Below are 19,993 nucleotides of genomic sequence, written 5' to 3'. Positions count from 1 at the left end.
GTTATCCTACTCTATAACCAACCATTACCAAAATAAGGGCGCTATTCAGTACCTATTGCTTTGCTATTTATTAAAAGTGTGTTATTAATTTGGAGATTAAGGAGTCAGTGCCTAATTCTTTATTGAAGTATCAGGTGCAGGCGGTGCCTTTTGCAAAGAGCAAAAGAACACCAGTTAGATTGAAGTCTCTAGCCAAAAAGGCATGTTTTAAATTATGGCTTAATGCTCAAATACATTTTTTTTTCTTTAACTACATTTGGAAATTGAGTTTATGTAAGCAGCAATAAATGTCACTTTTAATCTATTTTAACATATATCACAAGTAATAGCGAAACAGTTATTTTATAGTCTACAATAGGATACTATATAAGCAAAAGACAACCTGAGGGTGTTTTTTAAAAGGAAGTTGATCTGTGTGCACAAATTGAAAGCGCACAATTTGCAAGAAAACAGATCACCTGAACTTAATTTTGTTTTCTAAGAGCTCAAAATATTGATAGGTAAAAAGCCTACTTTACAGAAGAAACCATTTTGCAACACAGCTGAAGTGTTTACAAATCATTTCTTATTCCTTCCATCTTCAAAAATACATTTAAGTATGTCTGAGAGCTAGATGACAGCTCAGTTCTCTACACAACAGCACCTTATTTCAAGAAGGCATTACTGAAATCTAAAACATAGGTATCAGTTTCTTTCAAAGAAGAGACTAAAGGTACAACCAGCCAGGCAAATTCAGAGTCTTTAAAAGCACATATATGGAACTTGCACAAAAGAAAGAAGCTGAATCTGAGAAGTCATTGCTTTAATGGTATGTCAATTTATACATTCCTACTGTTTACAGGAGGAGAGACTGGAATACGCTAACTTTCTGAAGGAAAAAGGAAAAGATGAACCCTGAGGTTATATTCGCAAAGTCAGAATAAGAGGAGGTTTCTCAAGGTGTAAAAACTGAACCAACACATTTTAATTTACCTGCAGACTTCCTTTAAAGGATCAATATAGTTCAAAACAAGGTACCCAGCTGGCCACCAAAATATACTGCATTTCAAGGGTTTATACGCGAAAGATGAAAAAAGGCAGTTTAGCAGGAAGGATGATATATGGTGATTATCTTAAGATGAACCCATTGAACCAAACTGAGCAATTCCTATCCTGAAGATGGAGAACATATCCCTTACATCTAGGGTAGGACAAGCAAAGAGGGAGTCTACTTTGATGCTTGGAATATACTTCAAAAAAATAAGACACGTAATTAGAAAATCAGCTACATAAAGCAACTCAAAATATTTAGCATGTATCAGTATTGCAGTAAGTCTCATGAAACAATTCCTGTTCAAATGATCAAGATAAAGGTATTTAAGCTAAAATATCAATTAGTTTACTACCAAAAAAATCAAGCTAAAAAAAAACCCAACGCAAACAAAACACCAAACCAAAAAACTAGTGATGTAGGAAGTCATCAAAAAATCTGGGGCAGGGATATCCTCAAAGTGGTCAGGCTCCTTAGCTCATCCCATCTTGCCTTGTAAATACATACACTGTTTTGCAAGTCTCCAGGAACAGATTATTTCCCTGGAATAGTACAGCGATATTGTATTTTACAGTTTTACTTCTTGAATGTTGCTGGTATCGGTGGGTTTGGGTTTTCTGGGGGGATTTTTTTTGTTGTTTTTGATTTAAGGATTTCACTGGTATTACTATTTTTACATGCATTCCATTGTACCAATGGACTACACACACAGGTTAATATTAAAAACTTGTTATGTGGATATCAGGAAAAAACCCTACATTCTATTCTCTGAAGCAATCTTTTGAACTCTGCAGCCTTAACAAAAGCTGACTATAGTTTTTAGCAAATATTTTACAGTATCCTGAGGGTAGTAAAAGAAGATAGCCTTTTTGTGTAACTGAAGTACTATTTCAAAGCCACACCACAAGACATAATGCTTCAGACAAAAAAAAAAAAAAGAAAAAAGTAGCTTTGTAAATCCAATGTCAACTACAACAAAAAAAAACAGGGCATGCAAAATAAAGTCAGGAATTATGAATGCATTTTAGTACTCTAACAAAACACCTACAGAATCTGTCTATTTTAAACTTGATGTCATTGCATAAGCAAAAGTGGAAAGGGCATGCATCAAGAGGGAAAAAGTGCTCACAAACAATAATAATGCATTAAAGGTTGCTAGTCTTTCCTATCAGGGAAGAAGGAACAAAACAAAACAAACAAAAAAAATCCCGACAAACCTCAACCAAGAACACCTTATGCACCACATATGAGAGTAAATAAAAACTTAAAACTGGGATTTTGGCGGGGGGGTGGGAATCTTCTCAGCAAACATCAGATAATGGATACCAGAGAATAAACTGTCAACTTGTCACAACTAAAAAAAGATGTAAGAGGTTTGACTCTCAGAACTCAGAGAAATTTTTCAAAGCAATATTTAAGAAAATGTTGGGTTGCTGGCAGAAAAATGTGTTATTACTCTATTTAAAACTAAATTTTCTAAACAGCAACAATAAAGACAATAAAGAGCAAGGATACTTTCATTTCCTAACCAAATTCTTTCTGCATGTTTAGATGGCAATTAAGCATTCCCGACATCTCAGGCAATCCTCATTAATATAGGCACAGGATATACAAGATCCAGTGTTTCAAGGCTAACTGTAATTGAACATTGTGACAGTGTTGTCTTAATCTCCAGCAGGTTTCTTAATTCTGTGTTAGACAGAAAGAAAAGTCTTACCAATATCTTCTTTGAGAAGGTGCATGTCTGCTGATCCTCCATATGTGGAATAAGGAGCCCTGCAAGCAAAAAAGGCATTTGGTGCCTCTGTAGGAGATGAAAAGGGGCCTTTTTTTTTCTTTCTTTCTCTTTTTTTTTTTTCCCTCTCTCTTCAGGCACAGATTAGGTCACCTCCTTCTTGACTACCTAGTGTTAGTTAGAGGAAGATTATTTTTTCCTCTAGTTTTTTCACAGAACAAAGAATAAAACCCAGCCATAGAAACAGGCAGGCTGGAAAGTAAATACAAGAAGAGCAGGAAGGAACAACACAAAGATTTTTGGGCTCTCCACAGAAAATTAAAAGGTCAAAGAATGCTATTTCAACGAAAGGTGCATTCAAGACTGAAGCTGATGGGTAGATCCCCTTGCTGACCAGGAGGATCAGAAGACATGACCCAACTCAGAAACAAGTTTCACTTCAAATGAAGACTGTGGAATTTAATAAAAAAAAAAAAAAAACAAAAACAAACAAACCCACAACCAAAACAAAACAACAACAAAAAAATCCACCACCACCAGCATCCGTCTTTCTGAAGTTATTTTAGCCAAAGGATATAAATCAACTTAAAATTTTCAGAACAGTGATGTATCTAATTTTCTTTAACACTCTGAAAAATTAAAATGGAGGGTCATTATCCATCATGAAATTATGTCCTCAGTGGTCACTCACTAAAGCAATATGAAAAAAATACCAAGTTAGAAAACAGATCTGCACAATATTTACAATGGACAATTAATCTGTTCTCAACCCATATAAAAACATAATTCAAGTATATTACAGAGTGTTCCAATGTGTGCTGGTTTTGGCTGGGATAAGGTTAGTTTCCTTCACAGCAGCTGCTATGGTGCTATGTTTTATATCTGTGACCAAAACAGTGTTGGATAACATTAACAATCGTAATCATGTTTTAGCTTTGCAGAGCAGTGCTTACGCAGTGTCAAGGCCTTTTCTGTTTCTCACACCGCTGTGCCAGCAAGTCAGCTGGGGGTACACAAGAAGCTGGGAGGGGGCACAGCTGGGACAGCTGACCCCAACTGACCAGAGGGATATTCCATACCATATGATGCCATGCTCAGCACACAAAGCCGGGGGGAAGGAGGAGGAAAGGGGGGATGGTTGGAATTACAGCATTTATCTTCCCAACTGTTACACATGATGGAGCCCTGCTTTCCTGGAGACAGCTGAACACCTGCCTGCCCATGGGAAGCAGTGAATTAATTCCTTGTTTTGCTTTGCTTGCATGCACAGCTTCTGCTTTACCTATTAAACTGTCCTTATCTCAACCCATAAGTTTTCTCTCCCCCATCCTTCTTGGGGGGAGTAAGAAAGCAGCTGCACAGTGCTTAGCTGCCTGCCTGGTTCAACCCACAATTCAAGGTTAGTAGCCTTGGTGCTTGAATTCCTGTATTGGGTGCCCTGCTAACCTTACAAAACATTCTTACCCTCAGGACAGAGGACACCAAACACAACCCACCTTAATTTTACAGAGAAAGCTGGGTCACTGCAGTGAAGTGGAAATGGGAAGGAGTGATAATAAGGAAGGATGGCCATTACTGCCCCCCTGAGAACAGAGCTGTCCCAAAGGGCAGATTTGTGTGGGAAGAAAGGAGGAGCAACTGCTCTCAACTACCCAACTCCCTCACCAGTCACTTAAGCAGTAACCACTGCCTTGTTTTACCAGGATTACAGGAAAGAAAAGATGCAGTACTTAACCAATGTGAACCACAAAAGATTGCCCAAAATCCATTCTCCAGTTCTTCAGAGAAACTGCCAACCAGACTACACCAGTTTAAGGTAGAAAACAGTAACCTTAAAATGGTAGCTATGTAACTTTCTTCAGGCTCATGAGAAATCACTTTTGCACTTATTTCCACTGAGGATTGTTTTCAGCTTAAATCATAATATTTCTTTCATATATTACCTATTTCAGTCAAACAGGAAACTATGTTCAAGTTTAACCAAAATATATGTAAGGAAAAATTCAAATATCATATCCAAATGTGTAAACTGATTTAGTGTGCACATCACTTCCACATATAGCACCAAGTCAAATCTCAGAATCAAACGTATCCTCCATCAAGCAATCCTGATCCATGCATTTGCTGATACTTACAAAGATCATCTACACTTAATCATGTTTGCTTACACCCAGGCATTAACTCAGATCTCTAGAAAGGCAGAAAAGTCTCTGTAAGTCTATACTATCTTTTTACCACTTCAGTTATTTGTTTCCACTCTCTTTACAAGTCCTTTCTTAAAATTGATGAGTATCATTTTCAAAAGAACATGTCTCCTTAGTGGTATAAAATGGAAGAAGTATCCCTGTACCTCACAGGTCATTATTTAGAGCATTCCTTTGTAGCATTAATGCTTTTATCAGTTCCTATCCTCAAGGTCAAAATTTTGTTCTAGATCTGGCAGGCAAGCAGAATTTTTACAAAAGGCAAACAACTGCCTTTCCTTGTCTTGGACGTAAAGCATATTTCATTTTATGAAAATTGAAAACATATGCTTTGCACATTTGTATTTCTTTTCATATCAGAAGTTAAAGGAACAGATTATTTCATATTCAAGTTCTCATATTTGCACATTAGATTCAAGTACTTGGAAAGTAAAAAAACTATTTCAGTGCATTACTCTATTAAAATTCCAATATGGAGCTTCACGTAACCCATCAACCTACCAACTGAACATTTAAATGAAGCGTAAGAGGGTACAGTTCGCAAATATTCAGCACACACTGCTTCTCTAAACACCAAGTCGTGGAACAAAGCATATTTTTAGCCTCAATCTTAATTTCTGTCCTCTAGAAAAACAGATCATACTTTCCAAGGTCTGGACCTAAATCTCTGCACATTACTTTGAACACCATTGTCTCCTGTCTCTGTCCTATAGAATATGTTGCATTAGATTCCTTGCTGTTTTCAGATGAAGTTCTACAACACCCTGAAGAGACTTGCTTTTTAAGATGTATGACAGCAGATCTGAAGAAAACAGAAGCCAACTCAATTTTGTCTTACTATACCTCTACGAAATTAAGATAATCTTATGTTTGAAATCTGCTCAGATAACTAGTTGAACTGTACCAAAAGAGAGAACGGTGCAAGTACAGCTACTAAATATTTCTTTTACAAATGGAATTTGCATTTATTTTACTTCTATTAAAATCAAATAGTCTTAAAGCTTGTTAAAGATTATATTAAGAAAAATAAAAAATTAATCTATTCATTACCGCAATCCTATGGGAGAATAAGGATGGTAAGATTAAAGGATTAAATATAAAAAAATAAACCATATTGTAGAAAACAAAGACTAGTTTTATTGTAACACCTCTCTAAATATAGCTCAGGAAATGAAAGGGTTAGAATACACAGACATTATTGTAACATCCCAGCCTTTGAGCCTCAGATACTGTAAAGACAATTAAAAGGACATATGTCAAGCTGAAAAGACTAGGAAAATTCAATAGGAGAAAAGCCAGCAAAACAAAGATAATTTATCATGTTGTGAGTCAAACTAAGCCAATCTCTTCTTCCCCCTGCCCCTTTGGTTACAAAAAGAAAAAACAGATTCTGTACATACGTTAAGATGGCCTGGCTAGACAGATCTCCAAAAGAATCAGATCTCACAGTACAGAGCCCAAAATTGCACCTTTCAGGCATTTAACTCTTTTAAAAAGTATAACAAAGTGCAAGTTAAATGTTCCTTGCTAAGACTAAAAGCATGACTTCCCAACTTTGCTCAAGGTAAAGAAGAATAATGAAACTGCTTCTCTTAATAAAATGCACCAGAAACTTGAAATAAAAATAATTTATAGCTACTAACTATAAAAATTTTTACAGACACTATAAATGCTAATTTAAGTGATTTGGCTGTGTGTAGTAAGGCTGCTCTCTGCGTATAGCAGAAATTTCAACCTGAACAGCTTTTAAACCACATGAATCTTTTCTCTGTTCTCAGAAGATCACTCAGAAGTACATAAACACCGTTAAAAATGTAAAAAAAAAAGGTCCAGGCATTCAGAATCAACATTTAAGAAACTCACTGTGGTTTTGCAAGCAACACTATTAATTACAAAGTGTACCTTATTTATTACATCCATTTAATCCCCAATCTACTGAGTATTTGTATGAGCAAAATCTGGTACTTCAGAAGTCAATTTAGTGAATTTTCCCCCCCTCCAGATGCTAGCGCAAACTCTTCTAGACATAACTATGTCTCGTCTCCACAGTAACTAATGTCAAGGACAGTATTTTACAAAATGGCTTAACAAATATTTGGGTTCCTCTATATGTTTTGACAATACTAAAAGTAGTTCCCCCTCCTTGTAAAAGAATAACAGAGCAGTACCTTACCTAATGCTTTCTTGGTTAAAAACTGCAGGCATTACTAAAATGCCCTTTCAGCACAATAAAAAGCCTACTCTGAACTCAATGAAATCAAAGTGAATTAGATTCGTATGAAGTGCTGAAATATATTAGATATTATGAAGCTGTTAGTTTCACATTTAAAAATTAAATACAGTGCTCCCTTGCATTTTCCAGAAATTCACACAGAAAACAAGAAACAAATCTCTGCTATTTTCCCTAGTATTCTTCATTGATGACCCATTCTTTATATTCTAAAATTTTGCTAGGTAAATAACTTAGTTTTTACTGTTGAATACCTAGGGGAAAAAATATTACTTTCCTAATTTGGGCCGAAAACAAGAATATTACCAACGTAGTCAATAAGTTACAAAATCTATTTGTATGAATACTGTAGAGGAGAGCTACACAACCCCTTTTCAGTAGTTAACCAGAAAGTTAGTTATTTCTTCTTGTCAAAGATCCTAGCAACCCTTCAGTCAAGTTCTATAACTGTATGAGCAAAAATTAAGTTAGCTTTACTGAACTGAAATGAAGTACTCTTATAGTCCTTTTAATACAGTTAAGATACTTAATCATGCATTTTAACCCTGTTGGTAAAATGTGTTTCAAAGAGGCAACAGCTGAATTACTTCGTAAATGTTAGATACGGTTCATTTATCATTCTGTGACTAGGCATTCAAGCACCTAGATTTGTATCGCTTTAGGCCAATCAAGGATATGTTTATCAATTTAGTTCTCACAAGCTTTGATTTTAAAGTATTTCAGTATGGATGTAAGATAGTGTTCAGAATTCACCTGGTTCTATTTTAGTTAATATTTTCATTTATATAATCCATGTATTACATGAAAAAATTGCAATTTAGCAAGACCACCAGTTATATGTGAGAGGGGGTAATTTCATAAGAAGCTTATTACAGAGTCCTCCTTCCTAATGGCCTGGAGTCCTCTCCCTCTGTAGCTTCCCAGCTCCAGCCTTTCATTTCTCAAGGATTATCTGACATGTGAATTATTAAAAACACAAAACAAAACAAAACCAAAACCTCCAATTGTTTCACTATCAAGTTGTGTGATTCTACAAGACAGACACGCTCTTCCTTCTCACTTTGTGTCTTGTTGTTTTAAATGGGACACCTGCATTTGGTAGCTAATAGCAAATAAGGGTAAGAACAAATAACCAAACTAGTATTGCTGCTTAAATATTATGGTGAAAATGAGTGCATCCACAGGAAAATCTTTGTTTGTCTCAGAATTTGAATGATGCAGGAATAAATTTGTTGATATTAATTTTGCACTCAGTCTGCCAGATGCACCTCCCCCCAGAATTCTGACATTTTAAGAAACTGAGATTTTGCACATCAGTAAAGTCAAGTTCATTCTCCCCAAAACACCTGTATTTTTACTGAACAGTCGTTCTATTAAAAAAAGCAGAAATTTGTTTTAACAAGAATCAGCTTTACATATTAAGCCTGTCTGCCACCATTTTTTCCCTCAATACTGAATGACAACCGAGTAGAGGTTCTACTTTCACAAATCCTTTACAATGGCAACAGTGTGTATAAGTAATGATTTTTAGACATGTTCATAAAAACACAGCACTGCAAATTCAAAAGTAATTTCTTCAAGAAGCCTTAAGCCTTACTAAAAGGGTATTACTTACTATGATCAGCTGCTTATCACCATCTTTTCCTGCATCTTTTAGCTTCTGAATATGTTCCTCAGATGGTAGGAAGTTACTGCATTTGGATGCTAATGAAGGATTTGACAATGGAACCCTTGAAATATAAATATATTTCATGTTAAAAAATAGACTACTTAAACATGTCATCCTAGATACTCAATGCCGTTGTGATTACTGTAACTAAGCTTTAATGAGATGCAAATCCAAGTTAATTTCCCAAAACACAGGCCTATATATTTTAATTTGTAATTCAAATAGAAAAACAAGGAAATAAAAGGATTAACCAAAAAATACAGTTTGTGACCAGCCTAATTACAGGATTTTTTTTTTTTAATCGAAAAAAAAAGTATTAGAGTTATAATCAAATGGGGTAGGTTAGTCACACAAGTTTTAGGTATCACACATCAGGCTGCCAAAGTAGACCATGTAAATATTCCCACAGATATAAGTGGGCAATGTCTTAAATTTCTCAAATTCAATTCCAACTTATTCTCTTCTAATGGCTGGCAGTGAAGGGAGGGAGAAGAGGACCTGCTAAATAAGTGGATGGATATCACTGGAATCTCCCCCACTCAGTTTAAGTTTCCCCTTGTCACGACTAAAAGAAACACAGGAAAGTACTATAATATATCAACAAAGTTATCCTGGGAACTTGCTACTATATTCAGGGGAAAAATAACATTAATTCTAGGTTTGGCTAAAACTCATGGAGATCACCAAAGCAAAAAACACACAAAAATATTCATATTTCAACTAGGCATTTACATATTTTCTGTTTCTGAGCAAACTAAGGATATAGGGCCAAACACTTCATTGTAGTAGGTGCTGCAGTACATGTAGCAGGTGAACTCAGTGAGCTTTTTCAAAGAGAAAAATTCGTCAGACATTTTTAAAACAGCATTTTTTGTGCTAGATCAGAGCTAATTTTTTTATTCCTGTCATATATCCCAAAATGTACATTAAGTAGCTACTTCAAGGTTTGCCTTTTCCCACTGCAACCTTTTCTCACAGAGCCCTGAAGAAAGCTACACTGTAGACATGTACATCACTCTATGTTATGGCAGGAGTACCACAGAAAGTCTGATGGCTTAAATCTTGGATAGCATACGGAAAGCAGGGCAAGAAAGCTCTCACAAGAAAATTTACATATCCAAATAATAGTAAAGCAATATGGGCTGTTCAGCTAATAAAGTTAATAAATTTGAGTAGATACCGTAATGCTGTTTGGCAGTAGAGAATAAAAATACATAAAATCAAAGTTATTGTAATATTTGTTGAAAAATCTAAAAATATTCATTTAGCTAGTTTTACATCTACCTTATCACCCATCTTCTGTGAAATTCCATAGCAGTAGAGTTTTTAAAGGACTGGTTAGTCAGAATTATTAATCTCATCTCAGGCAGATGTACTGAAAATGTACTGCATCATTTCTCCTTGTCTCCATTATGAACACAGAAAACAGTATCAATATACTAACCACTGTGCCACCTATGTTGCTGTTCAAGGTATCAGGTACAAAGAAATTATTGTCTTTAGCTTGTCATTGGTTAAAAGCACAGACTATGTCACAATTGTTCAAAAACTCTAACAGTCAACATGATCAAGGATAAAACATAAATTTAAACTGTTAGTAGTAAGAACAAGAGTAATTTTTTATACGGCAGCTGACACCTTCAGTTCACAGCAATCACAAAACAACCCCAAATTAAATCCCCCCCTTCCCCACCTAAAAGATTCCATACAAGACTCCCAAAATTTAAGGATTAGAAAACCCTTCCAGAAGTAAGTGAAATAATTCATAAGAGAAAAATCTCTTATGAAGAGAAAAATCTCTTATGGGAAGGGTAAACCCTTCCCATACACTCTGGTTATCATCTCATTTGAGGAAGAGACCATTACGGATGTTTTCCCAACTCTAATTATACTTTTTAAAATAAATGTACAGTTACAAATATCTTGCTGAATAATTTTGTAACAAAATAAAAACACCCCTTAAGAACTGGGTAAAATGAAAGTCTATTTTTATAAAGGACAAGTCACTTATTTGAAACTGAAACAACAGAACAGTCTTATAATAAACCTCTCTTAACTCTATGGAAGGTTACTGTAATTTCATAATGTATGAAATACTATACCTGTTCTCAGTTTCAGAAGTTGGATTTGTAAGTGAAGTTTGTGTCACCTGCTTGGGAGCCAAACCTAAAATTAATCAAAGATTATAACTTCATTATGAAGTTTTTAGTTGCAAAGCAAATTTCAGGTACACAAAAAGTGATTTGCAAAAACATATTCAAGACAATGTTGCAGTTTGTTCATGGTCAGTCAAAAAAAAAAGATACAAACTTGAGGTAGTATTCAGATGTTTCTCCTTATATACTTAAAAAAATATGCAATTTTCTTCAACATTTCCACAGCGGTTCTGCAGAGCAGTTTGCCAGCAGCTAAACAAGTACGTGAAACTACACAGGAGTTTAAATCTGTTTATACCAACACCCATATACATAGCTCTATGTATAGTATTACAATCATAAATGTATAGTACGCCCCCAGCCGAGGCATGTTCTACAACACTTCAGGAAAAGAAACAATGAATAATGGCAAAAGAAAGAAAAACATTTTTTGCATTCTCTAACAGTACAAGTAGAGTATTTTGCCCTACAAAAATACCCTACAATGGCCGGGGAAAAAAAATTTAGTAAAGCTACATAGTTAAACAGTGCACCCAAAATCAGGTTCAGACTAAAAACCAAAACAAAACCAACACACACACCCCTCAAAAAAAAAAACCAAACAAAAACCAAACAACAAAAACCCAAAACTCAAATCAAACGAAAAACTCAGAAGCAAAGGATGAAATATCAAGAGGGAAGTTAATGAAGAGATATGTTAGTGATCCATCGATAATATTTCTTAGTCAAATGTACTTGAGTCAAAATATTCACATCACACCCATCATAAGGTCTGACAAACTGCATTCACAGGCTGATAAATGAAGACTGGGTAATAAAAACAGGAGAGTGATTACTCAACTAATAATTTGGTCAAGACCAAGTAGAACAATTTAGGAGAAAGAAATGCAGAAACTTATTCAAAGGAAGCAGTAACCAACAGAGAATCCTTAACAGAAACTGATCCAAGAGAAGAACCCAATTGAAATACGGAATACTTTATTACCTGGAAAAGGAAAGGATTTGGTTGGGGGGTTTTCTGTCTGTTTGAAAAGCTGTCACTTCACTTTTACTCAAATGGAGTATATTTAAGCATTAAAATATTCATGCATAAAATGCAAAGATGCACTAAAAGCAGAGCTAGGTAGAAGAACAGACACCTGTCTTACACATTACACAGCTCAGAGATAGAAGGACATTCTCTGCTACTAAGTGGCCATGGGTGTGACACACAAGGAAATACAAAACCCTACTGAACAGTTCTAATCCCAGAAGTTTGGTTCTGCACCAACTGTACCTTATTCTGTGAAACACTCCTCTGAAAGGAAGACTTACGCTTCCCATATAACTGGTCAGAAGAGGAGGAAAAATCAGGAGTAAACAGTTACCTTGAGGTTCACTTTCTCCAGGTTCTTTTTTTAATTGTTTTTGTGGTTTAGGAGCTGTAACGCACTTGAGTGGAGAACTTTCTGGACTCGATTCCAAATGTAATCGGAAGTTCTAAACAAAACAGAAAGCATTAAATAAAAAAACCCAAACTATTTAATGTCTCTAACCTACTAACAAAATCACTTAGGTAACTAAGTATTAACCTTGAATATGGCACCATTTTTCTGATTCCTACATTATTTTAAGCAAACAAAATGCAACTGATTAGCTAGTCCATACTTAAGTTTGTGCTATTAATTTTGAAAAAAAATTTTTCATTGTATATATAAGCTTGTAAAATACATCCTATAGAACACCTTTGTCCTTAAAATCTTAAATTTTAATACAAGCTAATTCAGATAGAGAACACTTCTTTGCCTCTCATTTCTTTTAATACCCCTTTTCAGAACAGAGCAGCTATGCAAGGTTATGTCATCAGGAAGTGTACACATATCTATCTGTACAACCTCCAGCTCCAGCAGGAAATCTTTTTGATCAACATTTAGGTAACTACAGAACTTAAGAGGGTGGAACAGGTTCATTTTCCAGCTAAGTATCATCCCATCTATGACAACACACCAGCAAAGGATCTTTAACACATTTGAAAATTTTAAGTTACTGTAAAATAAAGTCATTGTTAAAACAAACTGTCTGAGCATGGCATTCTCAGAAAACAGAACAGATTTAGAACACCCTCCCACCATACACCATAATTAAAATGACTTACCTCATCTGGTCTTGGCTCACACAAATGTTTTGTCAAATTACGCAACAAACCATTTTCTGCACCTCTCTTTGTGGGCTGTTTTATTTCTAATGTCACTTCTTTAGCTCCAGCTCTTTCAGATGAAGGATCTGATTTCTCCTGTACACAAGTTGCACTTTCATTCTCAGCGAGTCCTGTTAGTGACAGCTTGCCTTGTGCCTTCGAAAGCTCCGCTTCTGTAGCTATTTGACTTGGCTCTGAAACTTCAGGGTAATCTTTTAGCAAAGAAAACTTGGGGGCATTTGCAGAATTGAAGTTACTTTGCTTCATGTTACTAGCTTTGAGTAATTTAATTTTGGTCCATTTAGAGTTTTTGTTTGAGGAGTTATTTCTACCATTCAGTGTGCATTTGACAGGCATTCCTTTTTTGCTAGGGAAAAAACGTTTGCACTGAGTACTTTGACTAGATTCTTTTTGAGTAAGCGTTTCACTTTGTTGAAGCTGTACGTCAGCATGCTTTTCTTCTGTTTTGCTATACTCAGCGTTAGGGGAATCTTTTTTCACCTCTACAGTATCTGACTCAATCTCACCTGCGATTTCTTCACAAAGTTCAAGGATGCTTACCCTTTTGGATTTCGCCTCGTTCTCTGGCTGATCGGCGACATTTGTTTCACTTACAGATGGCTGTGAAATCTTTTTTGGTTTTGTACTGTTTTTTACGTTCTGATGCGTTTGTTGCTTTTCCTTAGTTACTGTCTTAGAATTTGGCTTCAGAGAATCTGTTTCCACTTTCTTTGTGTTGCTAGGAGCAGGAGATACAGGGCCCATTCGGTCTTTCTTAACTTCCTCAAGACTCTCATCAGGACGTAACGATGACCCTTGAAGGTTGTGCTGAAAGCTGTTGGAATTATCATTTTTATTGTCTGCTTTACATTTCTTCTCTTTTAGAGAGCTGGTCACTTCTACACATATTTCCTTATCGTCATTTGTACTGTTTGGCTTTATTTTTGTGTTTTTCTGTTCCGTTTTCTCTCCAGCAGATTTAAGTGCTTTTGCTGCAACACTGTGAGCATGTCTTTTCGCCTGGCTACTTTGTTTAACTTCCAAAGCTTTTTCTTCTTTAACTTCTCTATTGCGCAGGGATCTTGCTGGTACATGTACATGTGTTAACTGCTGCAGTCTCTGTGATCTCCTCATTACTGGCTCATTTGGCACAATTATGCATTTTGACTTAGGAATTTCTTGCACAGATTTTTCCTGGCATACCTCCTTATTTTTTGTAGGCTTAGGCTGCTGTTGGACCTTTTTGTCACGTATTGTTTTATTACTCGAGTTGAATCCTGACGATCTTGTAGTCATGCGCGTTGCTAGTTCAGGTTCATTGGTGTTGCCACTGAAAGATTCAAATAATTATTTGTTCGGCATCCAGAAAATAGAATTTGTCATAAGACTCTTCTTGTTCCTACTACCCTCTGCCTCTAACTTTTTTATTCTTTTCTTTTTTAAAAACACTAGATCTTACACTACATCGTTTTCTCTAGAATCATTCTGAAAAGACTTCACTTCCACCCAGTTAATCTGAAGTGTAGTACTTAACGTTTTTTATGCACAGCAAGACTTAACTATAAACCCCAGATGAATGCTTTTTAACACCTCTAGCAGTTTTGCATTGTTGGCACTTGTGGCTTTCAAATGAAGTATTAGCTTATACGTATTAAGATTTCTTTTCACTTCAAAACCCTTTTTGGAGGAAGTCTTTCTGGATTTTGAGACACTAACATGATCCCAGAGAAAGAACGCATAGCAGGTAACATACTCAATGATTTAAGGCTGATCTTCCCACCAGTACTATTTAACTATTTAGCTGTATCTGTAACTCAAATTCATTCTGCTTGGATTGTTTCTGCACTAATTTAGTGTAGGAATATAACCTAGCACAATTACATATTCTTTTGTCACTGACCTGTTTGATTTGACAGAGGTTTTGAGTACGGTTTTCTCCTGCACTGCACACGGATTAGGTTTTGATTTATTTGAGACATGTTTTGTGTCTGACACCTCTTTTTCCTTCTTCGCCGATGACGGTTTGCTGTTCCTGTCCAGCTTTGGACGTTTAGCAGAAGGCTCTACTAACATAGACTTCCTTTTCTGAGCTGCCATTTCTGCAAAACACAGTAATTGATTCAGCTTTCAGTGTCTCTGTCAACTGTTGTTACAGCGTCAGTTAATATAACCAAAGATTTGTGTATTTTACAAAATAAGGTAGCTGATATGCACTTTTCCTTTTAGAGGCAGACCATGCTAACTGTAATCAGAAAGCAAATCATCAAAGCAATCTCAAATCAAATCACATTTATTTTACTTACAGGTTTTTACAAGAGGCAATCGATGTTTAGGCCAAAGTAACTTATCAAGGTGTGCCAAGAGCATTCCTTATGTATATGCTTACGAACAGGATGTTTCATGCCACCTAGGAAAAATATAAAATGTTCATGCAGTAAGCACTTTATTAACTTCCTTGTCAGACTCTGAATTTGGCATTCCCACCCTCTTCCATCCCTTCAAACAATACTTAAAGTTTCTTTGATAATCCATTTAAAAAAACCTACACATTTTATTTCCATAGCCAACAATTTTTGGCATTTCGCTGTCTTAAGCATCACCCTTTCACCTTTTGAAAGGTAGCGGATATAGTACCATTTGAAAGGAAGTTTCTCAGCCTTTTGCATTTTTCCAGAAAGTAGTATGCTGCTTTCTTTCATAGCCCACAAAAAAGTGGGCCTCATTCTGTGCCTCACAGCAACAGTGAATAAATCCACTAGACTCTACTGAGTTTTGTGGCTGCTACTACAGACACCAGCAACTGGCTTTAACTGTTCTTTCTAATATGACTTCAGCTACAAATCAGAGATTGAAAGCCTAGAAAGTAGCATTATTTGAGACATTTGCCTTGGCCAGTTGAAGATTATGTCTTCATGAGAACTGAAATGTTAGCAATGCAGAAGTTAAGTTGCACAACAGTCTGAACACTAGCAGAGATCCTCAGTAAAAGGTCTTCACAGATTCGATTGATCATACCTTTCACATCTATTTGTGGCTTCTGAAACTTTTCTCTTATTCAAAGACACAGGTTTTGTATTATGGCATAAGTAATAATTGTTCTGCAAAGTTTCATTAATATCTTTTTAAAATTAAGTTTACTGGAAGACTCAGGCTCAGAACTTCCATATCACCTTTTAGGATCAAGAATTATTATTAACTTTTGCCACTGACAGACGGACAAATATTTCTGTAACAAAATTATATTACTTTTCAAACCTTAACTAATCTGATGTTAAAGTTGACAGATTTTAAGGTCAAACAGAAACTTTAAGTTACTAGTTGTAAAACACAGACCACTTTCATTTCATTACAACTACAGTGAGCCTTCCAGTATTGACAAATGCATGTCTTCCTCTAACAATTTGAAAGATACCTACATTAAGCTCCTTTTAATAATTATTCATTGTTCAAAAGGAAAAAGTGCTGTACTTTTTCTTCTTTCAGACTTTAAATTGTCCTTAACCCCATTTTCATTTATCCACTCTTTTATGAAGACAGTTCTAACCACGCAAGACTGATAATGCTCAAATTCCAGACACCAGTGCTGTCTTCTGACTTTCTCCTTTAAGCAAGCTGCATGAGCAGCAACTCATATTTGAGAGAGAATTAAAGAACATATCCAGGGACGAAATCCCTACTAGCACTTTCTGTAGTGCTATTTCCATGTCTCTCCCTAAGGAGCAGGTAACAGAATTTGTATGCCTTACTTTTATCGGCTCAGAAGCTCCATGACACTTAGCAAGCCTAGGGGTTTCCACTAGTCAAAAGATTACCCGTCAGAGCCACTCACACTGAAAAAAACAGCTCTAGTTGCTGAATAAGTCTTTGGTCTTACGTTCTCTTAGTTTAGAGCACACCATTGACTCAGAATTTGAAAGCACCATGACACACACTGTATACACCTAGACCTTCTTGGGTTTTTTCCAGTCACATACAGATATCACTGTCACTCTCAGCCACATGACATGGCATACTCAGGAAAGCCTTTCAAGTACAAAACAGAAAATATAATCCTTCCCTCATCGGTGTTGCTTCTCAGGACACTGACAAATACACTCTCCTCCCACAAAGAAAACTAGCTCTTTAATAGTCATTTCTTTCCTACTAATACTTTGCACAGCAAAGCAAAGACTTTTCCAGACTTTCAAGAACTGGCAGTTTCTGCCCTGAAGAAGTCCCCTCTAGTAAAAGCCAGATTATGGAAAGAAGGGAAGACTTAAAAGTACAAGAACAAACTACGCAACAACCAAAGGTCCTGCTGCAAGTGAACGAAAAACAGAAGCACGCAACTCCCACACCCTCAAGCCCTTAACGCAGGGGCGAGCCCCGGGTCCCTGCTGAGGCTGGGGGCCCACCTGCCTGACACCCGAGCCCTCCCGCCAACTGCCACGACAGACCCTGGCAGCCCCGCGCCCTGACCCGCCAGCTGAGACCCCCGCGGCGGAATTCGAGAGGAAGGAAGAAAAGGGAAGGCCTCCAAGCGTGGCCCGGTGTCATCCGCCTCGGCGCCCCGTCCTGACGGCCCTTCTGGAGCAGGGCCCGGCGGAGAGCCCCTGAACCCGGCCGAGCCTTCCTCAGGCCGAGGCGGGGGCTGCAGAGAAGCGGAATACGCCGCAGGGCGCCCACCCACCCACCCACCCAAGCTCCCACGGGCGAGGGAGTCTGGCCCGCTTGCTCCCACCGCCATGGCGGGGAGCGCGGCGGCGGGCAGGCCCGGGCCCGGGCGGCGGCCAGCCAGGCAGGCCCGGGAGCGGAGGCCGCCGGCCTTTCGGCCCCAGGGCGGGGGCAGGCAGCACCGCGCCGTGCCAGGACGGGGTACCGGTACCCGGGGCGGGGGGGCGAAGGCTGACAGGAGCTCAGGGCACACGGGGCTTGAGGGGGGGACGACGGGACGGACGGGGGGGAAGAAGTTTGCCTCCCTTCTCTTCCACCCCCCCCCGCGCTTCCCCCTCCGGCGCGAGGCTACTGCTTACCTCGCGCGAGTGTCAGCGACGTGCCGGCAGCGCGAGCCGCCCTCCTCGCCCGGCTCGCCAGCTGCGGGGGGGGGGGGGGGGGGAGGGAGGGGGGAAGGGGCGTGGCGGAGGCGAGGGACGGTGCGCGGGGCGGGGCGGTGGGTGGGTGGGGTAGCGGGGGCGCGCGCAGGCTGCGGCGTTGAGATCAGGGCGGCTCGCGCCCCCTTTCTGTCCCCCCACGAAACAACGGCAACGACGGCGGCGGCAGGCCCGAGCCTGACAGCTGCTCCCGCCCCGGCACCGGGCAGCCCCGCCCCGCCCCGCCCCCCGCCGCTCCTCGGGCCACCCTCCGCTGGAGACGGGACACTTCCGGCTGGCGTGGGAGGGGGGTGGGGGGGTGTGTGTGGTGGTGTTTGCGCTTGCGCAGCGGGGGCTGCAGAGGCAGCGTTCTCCGCTGAGGGGAGCGGGGCGGGTACGCTGTTGGGGACTACCCGCGGGACCCGCGCTCCGTCGGGCGGGAGGATTGCTCACCGCCGCCTCAGCGGCAGGCCGGCGCTGCTCCCCTCCCGGCCTGGCGGCGCTATCCCGGCGGCTCGGCCATCTCGCATCGCCCGGGCTGGTTGTTAAGCCCCGTCCCCTGCCTTTAGGCTCTGCCAAAACGGAGGGGGGAGAGCAGCACCGCGCGCTGGCGGGACAGTGGCGACCGAGCGACTTAAATGGTGACCCGCGGTCTGTCAGTGCCGTCTCACGTCTGGCACAACTACGTGTGGTGGGTTGACCCTGGCTGGACGCCGGGTGCCCACCGAAGCCGCTCTATCACTGCCCGCCTCAGCTGGGCAGGGGAGAGAAAATGCAGCGGAAGGCTCGTGGGTCGAGATAAGGACAGGGAGAAATCACTCACCAGTTACTGTCGCGGGCAAAACAGGCTCGACTCTGGGAAATTAATTACCAATCAAATGAGAGTAGGGTAATGAGAAGTAAAAACTAAACCTTCAAACACCTTCCCCCCACCCCTCCCTTCTTCCGTGCTCAACTTCACTCCCTGCCTCCTCCCCTCCAGCGGCACAGAGGGACGGGGAATGGGGCTTGTGGTTAGTTCATCACAGGCTGTCTCTGCTGCTCCTTCCTCCTCAGGAGGAGGACTCCTCACACTCTTCCCCTGCTCCAGTGTGGGGTCCCTCCCACGGGAGACAGTCCTCCATGAACTTCCTCAACGTGAGTCTTTCCCACAGGCTACAGTTCTTCACGAATTGCTCCAGCGTGGGTGCTTCCCGCTGGGTGCGGTCCTTCAGGAACAGACTGCTCCAGTGTGGGTCCCCAATGAGGTCACAAGTCCTGTCAGCAAACCTGCTCCGGTGTGGGCTCCTCTCTCTGTGGGCCACAGGTGCTGCCAGCAGCCTGCTCCAGTGTGGGCTTCGCACAGGGTCACAGCTTCCTTCAGGCACATCCACCTGCTTTGGCGTGGGGCTGCAGGTGGGTATCTGCTCCACCGTTAACTTTCATCGGCTGCAGGGGGACAGTCTGCCTCACTAGGGTCTTCACCTCCATGGGCTGCAGGGAAATCTCTGTTCTGGCACCTGGAGCACCTCCTCCCCCTCCTTCTTCACTGACCCTGGTGTCTGCAGAGTGGTCCTCTCATATATTCTCACTCCTCTCTCTGGTGCAGTTGCACAGCAACTTTTCCCCCTTCTTAAATCTGTCACCCCGGAGGTACTACCACTGTCACTGATGGGCTCAGCCTTGGCCAGTGGTGGGTCTGTCTTGGAGCCGGCAGGCATTGGCTCTATCGGATATGGGGGAAG

The 19,993-nt window shown here is 39.8% G+C and overlaps 1 protein-coding gene across 3 annotated transcripts in view; it reads right to left on the bottom strand.

Annotated features, from left to right (window-relative positions):
• The window catches only part of ESCO1 (establishment of sister chromatid cohesion N-acetyltransferase 1), a 33,980-nt gene extending 15,624 nt beyond the window's left edge, over positions 1-18,356 (bottom strand). For 2 of the 3 annotated variants that reach the window (XM_064442892.1, XM_064442894.1), the window contains exons 1-7: positions 18,213-18,356; positions 15,504-15,607; positions 15,101-15,299; positions 13,159-14,530; positions 12,392-12,503; positions 10,971-11,034; positions 8,815-8,929 (exon numbers count right to left, since the gene is read on the bottom strand). In XM_064442892.1, coding sequence (XP_064298962.1) covers positions 8,815-8,929; positions 10,971-11,034; positions 12,392-12,503; positions 13,159-14,530; positions 15,101-15,297 — 1,860 coding nt within the window. In that variant the 5' untranslated portion in view covers positions 15,298-15,299; positions 15,504-15,607; positions 18,213-18,356. The remainder of the gene's footprint in view (positions 1-8,814; positions 8,930-10,970; positions 11,035-12,391; positions 12,504-13,158; positions 14,531-15,100; positions 15,300-15,503; positions 15,608-18,212) is intronic. The other variant, XM_064442891.1, reaches the window with a different exon arrangement.
• Between the last annotated feature and the right edge of the window lie 1,637 nt (positions 18,357-19,993).

The sequence above is a fragment of the Phalacrocorax carbo genome, chromosome 2 (assembly GCF_963921805.1).
Source record: "Phalacrocorax carbo chromosome 2, bPhaCar2.1, whole genome shotgun sequence".
Lineage (NCBI taxonomy): Eukaryota > Metazoa > Chordata > Aves > Suliformes > Phalacrocoracidae > Phalacrocorax > Phalacrocorax carbo.
This window is presented reverse-complemented; position numbering and strand designations above follow the sequence as displayed.